The sequence below is a fragment of the Pomacea canaliculata genome, linkage group LG10 (genome assembly GCF_003073045.1).
Source record: "Pomacea canaliculata isolate SZHN2017 linkage group LG10, ASM307304v1, whole genome shotgun sequence".
Classification (NCBI taxonomy): Eukaryota; Metazoa; Mollusca; class Gastropoda; order Architaenioglossa; family Ampullariidae; genus Pomacea; species Pomacea canaliculata.
In genome coordinates, this window is record NC_037599.1 from 5,014,269 (window position 1) to 5,030,022 (window position 15,754).

The window sequence follows — 15,754 nt, forward strand, 5'->3', positions numbered from 1 at the left end:
TAAACGTGGAGAAGTATACATGTTTTATTTACACCAGTAACACCATGCCTAAAAAATAAGTCAGCTTGCAAGGCAGAGCAAATGACAACAAAAAGAAATAGGAAAAAGAAAAGTTTGTTTCAAATTAATTCCCATAGATCTCACACACACACATGTACATATGGACATGCACATGCATACATACATGAACAGACCATACTGACTGTTAATTAGTATTATGACTAAGCTGCCAGTTCATGAATTACAGTATGTTACTGAGTCCCTCTGAATTGTCAATTAAGAGCTTTCTCTATATAATAAAAGCCAAAGATATGGCAAATTTACAAAATTCCACCACCAGAAAATATCATGCAAAAATAAATTTGTGTAAAAATCTATAAATCTTGCAAGTTACATGCGTGTAAAAATACAAAGGCACCAGCACAGTCCATGCCATAAAAATGTCTCATAATTTGCACAATTATATTAAATACATACATTTTAAAAATTTCTTTAAGACTAAAAGGAAACAATCTTCAAGTCCAACCACTAGAGAGACTTACCGTAAATTATGCACTCTATAGGTAAATTGCTTTTTTAAAAAAGCTTATTTGAAATCTCACATAAATGTTAAAAAAACAGCATTTAAATACCTGTTAATAGAGAGATCAATATGATTAAGGCACACAAACAAGTCTGGGTTTTTATGCATTAAGCTTTAAAGAGATTAAAGCAAAAATCAGCACCATGCAGAAAAAGGTTATAGCCGTAAGGAGTGTTGAAGCAAAGTTTGGGTTAAGAAGTGGCACCTTCACCTACCCTTCACATGCAAAATGCGCTCAACTTTTCGGTCTTCCTTTCCTGAGTCTAGCCACCTGAGGATTGCAAGAAAGTTCTCAATAAGTAAAAACAATGTTGCTAGAACCAGTGAAAAAATAGTGGCATATTCATCAAGTCCCCACTGTTAGGAATCTAGAAACGTGAATACATGTCACAAGAACAAAAATATGTCTCATGCTTAAGCTGAGGTGAATTTTTTTCATAATGAATGGGTAAAACTCAGTGTAAGATACTATTTCCTCATCTCTGGATGAATATATATACCTCTGCTATTTTCCAAGGTAAACACCAACAGGCACCAACGGAGGACAACGGTTAAAACTGCAATATTATGTTTGTACACAAACTCTCTGTGTCCCATAAAGATGATCAGTTGTTGGGTGGGTATAATAAGTTGCAGTAATAGTGGTGTATGCATGTTTGTACAAACACAGACATACATATTCTCTCTCTCTGTATCCCTCAACTGTGATCTGTTGTTGGGAGGTTATGATGAGCTGAAGCAATTGGTGTATGCATGTTTGACCTGATTAATATATGGTCCCAGTTTTTTGAATGGATGAGGCGTTCACAACATAGTTTCCATGTACAATCCTGACATCTGTAGTGTTAACTAAATTCTGATCTTTTTTGGCGTATATCTCAAGAACAGAATGGGTGTATCCATCCAGACTCTGTGAAATATTATTTTGAACTGAGCTTTACACAATCATTATTAAAAAAATGTACACCCCACTATAGTGCGTTCAAACATTTTTATGTGTTCACAAGCAAATCTGTGTGCATAAAAATAATTATAAAAGCATTTTTTAAAATTAGAAGAAATTCAAAGCTAGTCAAAGCTATGCTGCATTAAGAAAAACAACAGAATTGCTGTAGATCTCACTTTTTGCAAGGAAATGTGTATTGACTACCACTCTTTCCCTCTTTGACAACAATGTTTTCCAAGTACCAGCCATCGCCAGCTTTGGTACTGTCATGACCAATCAGACATTGTGACAAATGTCCAAGGCTGACTGCCTCAACCTCAAACACATCCACCTGCACAGAACAAGGCAAACCTGTCTACAAAGAGGCCATCTTGCAACATCACAGCAAAGGCTGCTAGTGAAATGATTTGGAAATGGAAAAATGTATCATGCTGGCCATGAGTAAGCAAAGGTAAGGATGTACAAACCAAAGTGGGTCATGAAATAATACCGTCAACAGTAGATATCTCTACAATGCTATTCCAACACATCAGTAATTTTGAATAGCAATCAACTGAACTTCTCAATAGACTTCTCAATAAACTTCAAAACTTAAATGAATATTCTTTTCCATTTTAGAGCAGCAGCTACCCTTGACATCAAGAATCTTGCAAGGTAGTTGCAGTTGTTTATATCTTTACAGTCTGCCTGACCAATGGGAGATATTTACATATAGCTATCTTGCCCTTCACAGTTAGCCAGCCTGGAATTGGTTTCCCACCCCTTACACAAGTTAAAATTTCACCAAGTCATGAAGTACCTTTCCTGTTTAGTGCCTTCTTTTTGAGAAGGAAAACTGATTAACGCAACAGCCCTTTATATACTTCATAAATTAAATCACTCATCAAGATAGGACCTTAATAGTATGATGAAGATGATTTTAAGAATCAAATACAAAAATGGAAAAGTGAATATTTTGAGATATTTAGTGATAGCTTGAAGAGCACACATGTATTAGTCAAAAACTATTCATGAATTTCACTGCCTCCCATGCCTGCCACATCTTTCACCAAAATAATTTCAGTTTAGTAAGCAGATCCATCACCGTTCTATGAAATAAAATAACAGGAGGAGTTTAGCCAAATGATTTAAAAGCAAAATGTTCTATAACCCACTTGATCTCGCTGGAATGGAATCTTGTTATTTGACTTATGCAAGATACGCTTTCCCCAGTCACCATGTTCCCCAAATACATTCAAGTAGATCTGAGCCTTTGTATCAGCATTCTCTTCTTTTCCTGTGTACACCATGACCTCATATTTGCGAACTGAAACAATTTATCCATAGAGATTAGAAGAAATGTCACCATTTCCCATTTGATGATTAATAACTGGGAAAGTCAATGACAAGGGTAGCTGTAAAACTATTAATCCCAAAATATGATACTGAGACATTTCTATTAAAAAAAAACTAAAACAAAAATGGTTCTGTTTCTTTGAAGATTACACATTTTTCACCTTTAACCCCAGACACTTTTTAAGCCAAGCCGCTGTGCCCCAAAGGAGCACCAATCTAACACTGCTTATCCAAAATAAAGACAGTTCAAGGAACTTACTTTTTCAGCTTTGGCTGTAAGGAAGAAAAAGCAATACCTGGAAGTACTTCTTTGCCTTTGTTGACTACCGGCAGCTCTCGCATGGTGTCTCCATCTTCATATTGTAGAGAAAGCCAGCGGTTGAACTTAAATATCAGCTCATTCTTTCCATTCAGATCAGTCATCTTGACACTCCCAACTTTCCATGCAGGAGAGCGAGACGTACTTTTAGGAAGAAGCTCTAGACGCACCTTGTACACCTGACCTACCTTGAGAAGATTGGTCTGAAGAAGAAATAACAATATAAAGATCATTTTTTATTTTTTTAAAACACACTAAAAAGTGAAATGAAATGCTAATGGCATTTCATAAACACCCCCCAACACACATATGGACATACACACAACCAACCTTAAATTCATCGGTGTTGCCAGCACGGAAGGCTGGTCCATTCTTGACAGGTGGTTCCAAGTTGATTGGCCCAGAACTACCTTTGTCCCCATACACCACCAGTACAACATCCCCATGCTCAAGATTTTCAATTGTGTCTACTGTCACTTTCCAATCTCCGTCTATAACATAAGCGTAAAAAAGTATAGTTGAATATACACTGAACTTTTAAGAATTTCAAAGCTCTCAGCAACTTTTTTTCACAGGAAAGAATAAACCATACTTCTTTAAGCAATAAATCTATGTCTCACTGTGTCCCAAATTGGTCTACCCCTAAATAATGTCACATAGTCACCATAATCTTTTTCCCAAATCGTGATTTAACAAAAAAAAAACTTACGTATGATCTCCTCTTTCTTCTTTTTTGATTCTACTTCCAGCTGCTCTTTGGGAACCCCAACTGTTTTATATCACAGATAAACAGTCAGGTAACCAGCATACAGCTAATTATTTGTATTTCACAGATACAAAAAGGAACTGCTCAAAACTGTGACAAAAATCGTCTTATACTAATGTTACATTGGAATGCCATGTCACTTTTGGTTGACATTTTCGTTTATCTTCTGGCACATCTTGTCAGATTCCAAGTATGTTTGTGCCCAATGTTAGGTTAATTAAAAAACAGTTAAGGCCATACATACACTCAACAACTTCTGGGAAAAGCCAGACATTACTGACGCCAGTGTCCACAGTAGGGCGTACTTCTCCTTTGGGTGTTAGACCAAGGAAAATGCCACGCTGTATCTTAGACTGGAGAGTGATGTAGCCTTTGTCTTTATGTTTTGTCACTATAAAATGGGAGTTCTCATCTCGTCCACCCTGAAAACATTTTTCGCAAAGCATGAATGATTATGTGCAAAATTTGCTTTATTGGAAGAAAGGATGAATCTACAAATGTGCAAGAGTTTTTGGGTTGTATGTACAACATTTGTTTTCACTGTGGGGAGTGGGTGGGGGAAGTAATGGTATGGGTATGTGGTAAAGAGAATTTCAAATATTCATCAGGTGTCATACTTAACTTCTATAAAAAAAATCAACAGGTTAAACTTTCTTATTGTAGTACAAACCTGGCAGTCGATTTTTCCATCAAATAATCGAAGGAACTTTTCTGGGTAGACCATACTCTCAAACAGACAAACCCACCTTGATCAATTTTGTGCACTCGAAAGTGACTTGGTCGGCCGCATTTGCCTCTGCCAGACACATCGAGGTCATGATCCACACTCACTGCTTGGGTGTTGGATGTCCGCAGCATAATCACTCCATGTTGGCGTAAAATACCCTGAAAAATTACATCCGTGCTTATAGAATTTCCTTACTACAAATACAACATCAACTGGCATTTATGTCCATGCTCTGAAACAGCTCATAGTATTCGCTTACTACAAACAAAGCATCATCTGACATTTAAAGAGGAAAGAAAATATGCAACATTGTTGCATTTCAAGTTCCACAGAACATCAATCACAAATAATAACCTAAACAAAATTTGTAATACAAAATAAAGCTTCTTAAGGAACGAACCTGAAATCCATCTAAAGTTAACAAAGTCTAAGGCAATAACATGCACCTTGCAGTATACATGGAAGTGTTTTCCAGGGTCATGATCAAGAATGCCCCGAGGATCTCCAAGTTTTCCTGATTCAAGAAGAGAAACAAACTGCAGAGGACTCTTCACTCCTTCCAACATCACAGTGAGATTGCTTTGTACATGTATTCGGAACTCACAGTATGGACCTCCACGACCCTAATATACAATCACACAATGACTGGCTGATTAATGTCTTCAGGATTACATGTGTGCCTTTTTAAAAGCAAAGTATTAAAATTATGCAGTGAACTGCCTAAGTTTTTCATAAACTCAAAGGACTGCCAGGTACAGAAAACCAACATCTTACACTGCTGCTTTCCCAAGCAGACAATGCAAAAGAACGTCGGAATTTTAAAAAAAAATCATTTACTGAAAATTATATACAATTTAAATGTTCCAGAAATAGGCAAACAATGATAAACTGTTACAGTTAACTTCCTTGTTAGCATCTGATTTTGCTTTAATGTTTCCCTACACACGACAGTACAAGAGAAGTCAGTGCCAAAATTCATCCACCAAACTTCATCTTTTGCTCCCCTTTTTCACATTCTCTCTCCCTTTTTTCATGGCTTAACAGTCTCCCTAAGTTAAACAACACTACTGAAAAGCTTCTTAATCACAATGACAATACAAATAAATAACATCAGTCTGTTATCACTTACATGTCCAACCACTTTGCCATTATCAATAGCTAAGTGAAAGTTTGAATTTAGTTGACTTGTAAATATGCGAATCATTGGTTTCTTGGATGAGACTGAAAAAAGTTGCTGCAAAAACAAACAAAAAAAGGCCAATATAGTACCTGACAAATAGTTCAACCTTAGAAGACCTTTTCACTTCACAGCTGTGGCTAATCTAGTTACTGATACAAACCAAAAAAAATCACCAAAATTTAACTTCAAAACATAAAATCAAATTTTAATTTGGACAAACTGGGAAAAAATAAGTTATAAAAAAATACTTTTGAAATATATTTTAAGAGCAAATGCTCTATAACTTATTAATATTTAGCATGATTGTGATTATAGATTTTTCCAGGAGAGTTCCATCAACTTTTCTGATTCTGTGTGTGACCAGCTGATTGAGATGACCTTTCATTGTTTCAGCCATGTGAATTCTGACCACTGCTATTTGCTAATAAGTGTAGATCATATGTGTCTGCATTATTATTGTATGTGGGCTTGTCTGGTGGAGCAATTATGAATGGTGGGATAGTTGATTGTTGTTGTGTTGTTCTAACCCTTGGTTTCCTATAAGAGCTGCCACTAATTGCCCTCTGGGGTAAATAAAGTATGAGCATAACTTGTGAAGATGACTGCAGTTATACAAAACAAAATCAGGTTTATGAAATTATAAGGTTAAATGCATGCAAGTTCACAAAAACACTACAAAATGTCACTTTGGGAAACCAAATTTTTGTGTGCTTACCTCCAGGATCAGCTCTTTCTCCAAGTCCATCAACTGTGCCATCTACTTTGATGCGAAGTGCTTTGCCCGTAACCAAGGAAAACAACATTATTTGGTTCTTGTTTTCAAATTTCCATTTCTCAATCTCCCACTGTAAAGAATTTGTGAACAAATTTTGTTTCCAAAGTCATGATATGATTTAAAAAAAAACTTTATTTGTCCTTAAGGAATTAGTGTTTACTTTCTCAGTGAAGACTATCTCCACCAGAAGAAAGAAGGTTAATTTAATTTTTTAAAGTCCAAATCTCTCTTTTCCCTCCCAGCTCTCTTCATCTCTCTCTATATATGTCACTCTTATGTATCTTCATCCGTATCCCCACTGCATGCATACAGATGCGATCACATGTTTTCACACACATACATACAATTACATATACAAGCAAACTATTCACTATAATGTCCTGGAAAATCCAAAAAGAACATTCCAGGAAATGACAGGTAAACAGTAATCTGCATTACAATTTGTAATCTGTATTTGTTAACTTGCACAATTCCAGTGGCTGGGTCTAAAACTGACCTATAACAGGCTAACTTACATTTCTTTTTGCAAGGATGTCATCCATGTATCCATCCTGCATGCTCAGTTCTCGAACAATCTTTCCATCATCTTCTCCCTCATCAAGCCACCTATAGTAGAGTCAAATGCTATAAGCCTTCATCTGCATTCCGACTCATGCATGCGCTCATGACAGCACACATGCCTTTAGCACTATAAATTCTTCTGCTGATTTACTCATTTTCATCAAGTTTGTATGTGTTTGGTCTTTACAAGTACAGCATTACATTGGGTATCCAAGTGTTAGTTTCTCTTGTGTCGTGATATGCCCAAAAGGGACATTACAAGTATAAACTTTCCATCCTTTAAAACACAGAAAAATCTGTTTGTTATGGTTCCTTGCTTTCATTTACCTACAAAAAGCATGCATGCCACAATATGGCATCTAGCCTGTATTTAGCTACATATATAATGGCTGGCAGTAATACTTGCCTGTTACAGTGGAAGACACTTGTCTCATGAGGTTTGGCATCAGATTCTGAGATAACTATTTTTTCAAGAAACCATCCATCACCTGCCCAAACAAGATTCGACAATAACTCAACTTGAAGCCTGACAACATTCCCCCTCCCCACCAAAAAAAAAACACAGTACCTTTGATTTGGTAAACTTTATAAACTGTACATCTCAAGATCATGTACTATGAGAGAAAATGATACCTGGACTTGTCCCATCATGACCAACAATGACTCGCTTTAGTTTCCCAAGAGAAACTGCCTCAATTGTGAAATGATCCACCTGTAAATAAATTTTTTAAATTAATATTTTTTTAAAAAATCCAAAAGTACTATTTATTTCTTCTTTATGCTAAACTCAATATGAATTTATAGTCATGATTAATACAGAATAGTAGAAAATTATTTATATCTGTGATAAACTTTCATCATCATCATCCATTCCTTGACTGGTACCAGCTGATCCCCAACAGGGCTAGCCCACTGGTACTTGCTGTCAGGAGGATCTGACTAGATGCAACAGTGGCTATTGTGCACCATCTTGGTTGGTCTTGGGCAGCAGTGAGCAGTTCTTGCATGGATCAGTCAGTCCATTACCTCATATTAGTCATTCAATTCTTCCACTGTCTACATCAGAAGCGCCACCCTCCACAGTTCCCTGGAGGGCTGTTTTCAAAAGATTGCTTAGCCAGATGACATGGCCAAACCAGACTAACTTGCACACATTTTACTGTGGCTGGTAGGGTTACCTGGGGCCCCACAAGTGTGGTGACCATGCTTCAGTCAAAATCACTGGATTTGGATGCTTTGTAAGAGTGAGTACAAGTCTTCTTAAGCCTTTAGTTTTGAATGCTTAGATCCATCTTTCCATCTTGGTAAGCAAGGTACAAGTATCATAACCATACAGCATGATGAAGACAATGATGTACAAGTATCATAAATATACAGCAAGATGGCGACAACGAGAGACTTGAGCAGGCTGTCCAGGCTCATAAGGCGTTATACTTTTGCTGTCCTATATTCTGTTGAGCTTGGCCATTGCTGCTGTCACTGTTGTGATCCTTGCTGTGCCTGATGGTGCTGACCCTCATTTTGCTCTTGTTAGTGCTGATCTCCATCCTTTATGTACTTTCACTATCAGTCTGTGAGGTCTTGCAGCTCAGTGCTATTGTTCTTCATCGGGTCAATGTTATTTGCAAAGTGCAAGTTGCACAGGGGTCTCCCACCAATGGAGACGGAGGTGCAGTGGTTGTGGAGAGTTTCTCGTATGATGTTTTCCAGAAAGATGTTAAACAGCACAAATGAAAGAGGGCAGCACTTTTAACACCCACTGTTGTCAGATCTCCGACCTGGTCGTTGAGCTGCGCCTTTGTACAATGCTCTGATAGTTTGAATAAGACCTTCCATTTTGATATTAACACATTAATAATTTTTTTTTAATATTTACTAATCACCACTCATCTGTGATATTGAGGACTATCTCTGACTCAAAAAAAAAACCCAAACAAAAATAAGTCTGACTTAAAAAAAAAATTGTGTTTACTTATTTGTATTTCTGTGTATATGCAGGTGGTATGCATGTCCAAAGAATAATAAGACCAACAATCCTTCAAATGCAAGAATGAAGCAGCACAAATATCCTAGTGGCAAGCATTTTCTATTTTTCCAAGCATCATTACATTAATGGTTCATACAGTCCAGAAGAGAAAGATCACTAACCTGTCCTTTTCGGAAGACCTTGTCTTTAAAGGGAGAGTAAAGCTGCCTAACACCTGTGTCTCCGCGCTCACCATAGATGGTGAGATACACATTAGCATCTGTTCCACCATTCCACAGATCTCCAGTGACCACAGCAACATCATATTTGATCACTAGAATCAATTTATGACAAACAGAAGAATACTATTAGCTGTTGCATAACATTTCATATTGAATCTGGTATGTATTATACAAATATTTTCAAAAGATCTTTGTTTGAATTTTTGTGCATGTACAGCTTCATTATTATGCTTCCTCTCTCATATCACTCACTGTCATTCACACACACACACACATGATTTATATGGTTGGGAGGACTTACCTGGCAGATTTGGATCACCACGACGAACAACTGGCAGTTCTCGACATATCTCATGATCATCCTCATCCCTAGCTAGCCAGCGTTTGACTGTGAAGATAAGTTCCTCATTGGTGTCTTTGTCTATCATACGCACTTCATCACACATCCACCCAGGAAAGCTTCCGGTGTTGTCATGAGCAATGCGTATCTTGTAAATCTCACCAATGGCACCAACATTTATCTGTAAAAAATATCTTTTCCCTTATGTTTCTACAAAATTATTTTTCAAATGTTTGCGTCAAAATTACTTGAAATATATGAAAACTCCTTTAATTTGATTTTATTCTACTAAGAATGTTTCATGGCAATACCAAAATATTAACCACTGGCATCTGGCAAAGAGAACCCCTTTCCTCAAATGTTATAGTTAAGGAAACTTTATATCCTCTTCTATGTTAAATCTCCTATTAAATGTTCACATAAAAACCTGCATGTACAAATAAAAATATGCATACCTACATATAAACCTACATACATAAGAAGCCCTGAGTGTGGGTCTGAATGTGTAAATTTATCTGAGAACACACACACACACACAAGCATATTTAAGGGTTCGTTAAACATATTCTTTTCCTGACCAAGGAGTAACTTCTGAAATAAATCATTTGAAGTCTCATATTAACCTACATTGTTTCAATTTCTAGCTTCTCTGATGAATGAGAAAACTCAATTTTTCACAGAGACACTAAACAGAAATTATCACTAGGGTGTGCAGACTAAATAGGCTTTGTTGACATCGAAAACATTGCCCCACCTCTGTTTCATTAAACAGGTCACCCAGAGTTACGCTCCATCATTAGCCCCTTCCTAACACCTAAAAGAAAATGTCTTCATGACACATAATATAATTTTGAAGAGCAACACAAGAATGTTAAGCTGTCGGTCCTCATGAAAAAAAGGTGCTTTTGGATCTCCAGATTTACAAGTCTCTTATCAGCACTGTCAGGACGTATTCTATGATTTTTTTCATTATGTGATCTGAGTAAGTCAAGGGCTGTAAGAATCTAATTCAGGACAGGACAGTGCTACATGCACTATTATGATGACAACAGGTAGCTTAAGAAGATCACCAGGGAGACAAAATGCTTAGTAAACTCTACTGAGGATACAAACATTAATCTTACTCCATTGAGAACCATAACCCATCCTTGATGAATATCTACTTTTTGGCCCTCCCACATGTGCTTTTTCACAACAGGTTACTTTTTCCTCAGGTGCCAATAATAATAAATTACAGATGTTTTCACTTCCATATGACAGGTATAATTAAAAACATTTATCAGGTCTAAAATAATTTCCTTAAAGGTATGTTATCTTCCCCCCGTCTCCTAAGAATGTTAATGTTAAAACAAACAAGTGGGAAGAGATACAAATATGTAAGGCACAAAATATCTGATGAAACTAAAAGGGATCTCTTTTTGTTTGAAGTAACTTTAGTTTATTGTGCCTTATGATATCAAAATATAAGAACTGACACCCAAATCTTTCTCTAATCTTCAACTCTAAATCTTAAATCTTATTACAGATCCTTTGATTTGACTTTTCCTTTAACACTGTTGCAGGAGAATGAAATAGAATCTGGCAGTTTCCTAAGAGACATCAATGAGAAATGTGGTATAACCCTTAATGGAAAGACTAAACGTGGATGGGCAAATTTTGGATGAAAGGGGCACATTGGGCTTGTGTGAAGAAATCAGATATGTGACAATCCTGACCGGGACACTATACCATTCATAATTACTATAAGGTTTGCTAGAAATTTCATCACAATTTGGGTCACAGCATCGATCATGATCATGGCCACAGTCAACACATGTAGTTTAAAGCTTAAGAAAATGTAAGTGACAGTACACCAAACTTGACAGCCCTTACCACTTCCCCTGACCTCACTTGAATCATTTTTGAATGCTTAGTTTTCCTTTCCTTTCTTCTTTAGTTGGCAGCTAGCTAGCTGGCATTTGGAACACTTAACGTCTCCAAACTGATATTTAATGCACATTTATAAACCACGGTTCATCGTATACAGTTTTTCATTTCATTTATATTTTTTTATTTATTGGCTATAAGCCCAGGGGGCATTTTTAGCCAAAACTTCAGATAATAACAATCACACAATAACAATCTCATATGTGCAACAGATGGTGACATTTGATTTCCAGACAATTGGTGGATCAGGGAGACATGGAGATGTTGAATATTCTTGTCTGGTTAAATGAAGGTAGTAAAATGATTGTTTTTATTTAGTTCTTGTTATGATAACAAATTAGTAGGATAAACATTAAATTGTTCTTAGAAATCTGTATGCTCAATGTCCTGCAATTCTGTAAGATTTTATATTTATTTCGGGGGGTTAATTCTTTCAGAAGCAGCTATTTTTACAATAAGTGACATGCAGTGAATTTTAACTTCAATATTCAAGTAGTTTGCACTGCATTTGACTAACCACAAAAAATAAAGGTGATTGACATTATATAGTTTCTTTTACAGAATATGCATGAGAAAAAAATTCATGAGTAACCATGAACAGGTGAAAAGGAAAAAATGCACACTTTGACTTGAATCCAAGTGTTGCTCAGTAGGTGTGCCCTTTAGAAAACCTAGGTCAAGAGTCACTTTCCTTATCTCAAACTCTTTGCAGTACACCCACCCAAACAGACCCCCTTCCCTCCACCACCACTCTTTAGCATTGCACCAAGGCTTTGACATAAAATAAAAACGTGTAGGTTTCTTTGAACACCAGAACCATGCCTATCAAAAGAATTGGAGGCCTGAAAAAGTGTTTGTGCAGCACACTGGTAATGACACTTGCTTCTTTCATTCATGACCTTCTCAAATAAAGCATGAATGATAAAAGTATTCAAGTTTACAGTTCTGCCGTTCCTCCAAACTCTGCTAGCAGTGCATTCACGAGTGTATTACTGGACTGCTAGCAGACAATTTTTGCAGTTAACTACTAAATCGAGGCATGCTGCTACAAAGCTTCCGGTTTAGTCATATATTTTTTTAGACTAGCTGAGACTAAGAGCGAAGAACTTCACAAGAGGCTAAGCATTGGTCTTGGCAGACAGACAGCAATTTACCTATAAACACATCATTGGTGCATTCATACAAAAATGGGTAGCAATTCACACAGAATCTGATCCCTATTTCCTTATCATGACTTCAGCAAAGTTTGAGTAAGGGTTTAGATTCTTTACTTTATTTTTTGAAATACTGGAATTTCTAGCCATTATCATGGTGAATGTGTGTGAAAGATGATAATTTATTATAAATATTTCATTCACAGATTTTAGAAGTTTAAAAAAGGGAAACAAAAAAGGAGAATATACTCCAAAGACAGAAATGCACAAATCTACACATGTAAACTGTAAGAAGCCAGGGTGCAAAACAGTATAGATAAATTACCAGCTTATATAGGACAGTAAACATCCTATGTAATTTGAACGCAGATAGCATTGTAAGTGCATACACACACACTCCTAAGGACAAGAATGAACAAGTAACATATGTAAGAATGTACGAAGAGTTAACAACAAGTCAGTTACGATTGCAAAGGAGGGTGTGGAAAAGGACACATCATGGGAAAGGTTTAAAGGATTGTATTTTCAATAGTGGGTAGGTGGCAGATATGGAAAGGGAGAGAGTTCCATTGTTTCACTGCACAATGGCTAAAAATCCTGTGGCTGTATGTTGTTCTGGCGACGGGAAAAGTAAGAAGACGATCATCAGACGAGGAGCGAAGTTGTCTAACATAAGGGAAGAGCAGTTCAGAGAAATAATCAGGGCAGGTGCCCGCAAAGATATTAAAACACACCACAGACAGTTTGTACTGGATGCAAGAACAGATGGGTAGCCAGTTCAGAAAACTTTAGTTTCTTGAAAATTCTGCAAAGAGGAAATTCAACTTACGTCGAATTCATCAATGTGGCCACTCTGAAAATGTTGTCCATCCCCAAAGCCAAGAGGAAGTAGAGAGCTAGAGCCTTTGTGCCCATACACAGTCAAGGTTACCTGTGCTGTTGTTCCTGCTGTGGATAGTTCATTGGTAGTTATCCACACTTTCCAACGACCCTCTGAAATAGAAAAGGTAGTTATGCTCATTACATTTACTGTGGCACTGAAATAAGCCTTTGAATCTCTTTTGATTGCTAAGTCCAATAGAGTGTATGTCATATGAATCTCCGCAATGAAATCTAATGCATTCTATATTTTATGAAGCGCCAAAAAAAAAAAAAACCTACAAGAATGATCTTTCTCTCTCTCTCTCTCACACACACACAAATGTATCCATTCAAAAAAATTTTGTTCTACTTACTAGTGTTCAGCATGCGATCACGACGATCTCTCATTTTGTTGGCAACAAAATCACCAGTGTTAAGACGACTTCTTGTGTGTTTTAGTGGCTGGCCAGCTGGTGGGCGAGGTTCAAAAAACTCCCCCACCATATATCGGAATGGCTCTTTTCCACCAGCAATCAACACTTCTGGTCCATTGAACAGTTGTGCCAAACCAGACACCTATATAAAAAGTTGTACTAAAATCTTAATATATTTCCATGGGGTTATTGTTCTGCTCCCCATTCATCAGATTCAGACTTACACTAACAAGCATTGTGATGATATTTAAATTCTTTCCTCTTAACTAAGTATTCAGATTTCCACTCATAAGCATTAACTGATAATTTTTAAAATTCCTTCCTTACCACTCAGTTTCTTGCTTAAAAATAAACTAACCCCAAAGCAGTGATTACATTAACTATCATTATTTTGTAAATAAGAGAGACAGAGAAAAGAAAAAAGATATTCTAAAAAGGAAAGAAAGAAGTGAAGGATAGAAAATACATTAGAATGAGGATACATAAAAATTCTTAAAATAATTTTGTTCTATGTCTAACCAGCTAGTCATGTTCTGTCCCAAATCTGATTTTAAATTAAAAGAAAACAAACTTAAGGTTTCACTTACTCTGCGTCCTTCCATTGTGTACAATGTGTGTATGGCTGAGCCAAACATATCGCTCAAGTCCGACATGATCTGATCAAAATTCTGAGCTGTTCTCCTGTTGATCAGCAAAATATGTTGCTGTTTAGGATCTCCATTACGAAGCACAGTAATTTTTTTTGGCAAAGAGCGGTTGTATTCATAAGCCATGCGATGTTCACGAGCATAACGTGCTTTCTTCACACGTGGGGGATCTTCAATGTCAGGGTCATGAAGCAAGGCATTAAGATTTCTTTGGCCACTAGGAGGCTTATTGTAGCTCCAGCGGACACGAGGGATCAGTCTGTTTAAATCTAACCCTTCAGCTCTGTGTCTGTAGGTTGAGCATATGTAATGACCATTATTTTCCAGCTCATCAATAAGTCGGATGGCATCATTCCCATGTGGTGTAAAAATACTTCTCACGCCATAAGGCAAGTCTTGCATCTTGCTGGACAATTCTTGATACAATGTCTCCAGTCTTCGATATCGTCCAGGATGTATTGCAATTTTTATCTTGTCTGTCCTAAGATCTCCATCTTTGTAAAAGTAGCATGTTTTGGCCATAATAGGATCAAGTAACGTTCTTCTGAAAGACTGTCCACTTGGTGAGGACCGCAGCTTTACTTTTGATGCCATTTTTTTTTTTTTAATGTTTGGTTTTAGTCTGACAGATTAGAATTATTCTTCATACTTCTGCTCAGCAATTTTCACAGTTTGTAGATATCACTATCTGATGCCTATACCGTTCATTCTTCATGACATACCTTTTAAAACAGAAAAATATATATAAGTCTAGCTTCAATGGTTGAAAATGATGATAGGCATACAGAAATATAAAGATGCAGATTCATTTTGTTTGTTTTGGGCTTTGTGCAATAAAAAAGAAAATACATTATGGAAATAGAAAAAAAAAAAGGGAGACAGATGAAACAAGATGTTATTACTCTCTCCATCTACATAACACTAAAAGCAAGCAGTATATATTCCCGTATATTCCTATATGTATAATAAACTTTCCAAAAAGAGCGAATTCA

The 15,754-nt window shown here is 36.6% G+C and overlaps 1 protein-coding gene across 1 annotated transcript in view; it reads right to left on the reverse strand.

Annotated features, from left to right (window-relative positions):
• LOC112573649 (lipoxygenase homology domain-containing protein 1-like) overlaps window positions 1-15,754 on the reverse strand; it is a 46,240-nt gene that overhangs the window by 30,106 nt on the left and 380 nt on the right. Inside the window, 20 exon segments of the mRNA XM_025254210.1 lie at window positions 799-854; window positions 1,706-1,860; window positions 2,684-2,835; window positions 3,161-3,386; window positions 3,514-3,674; window positions 3,893-3,952; window positions 4,194-4,371; window positions 4,620-4,687; window positions 4,690-4,834; window positions 5,123-5,299; window positions 5,806-5,945; window positions 6,572-6,701; window positions 7,147-7,237; window positions 7,599-7,680; window positions 7,826-7,904; window positions 9,341-9,492; window positions 9,702-9,921; window positions 13,650-13,813; window positions 14,056-14,257; window positions 14,703-15,484. Of these exon segments, the coding sequence (XP_025109995.1) occupies window positions 799-854; window positions 1,706-1,860; window positions 2,684-2,835; window positions 3,161-3,386; window positions 3,514-3,674; window positions 3,893-3,952; window positions 4,194-4,371; window positions 4,620-4,687; window positions 4,690-4,834; window positions 5,123-5,299; window positions 5,806-5,945; window positions 6,572-6,701; window positions 7,147-7,237; window positions 7,599-7,680; window positions 7,826-7,904; window positions 9,341-9,492; window positions 9,702-9,921; window positions 13,650-13,813; window positions 14,056-14,257; window positions 14,703-15,356 (3,292 nt within the window). The 5' untranslated portion in view covers window positions 15,357-15,484.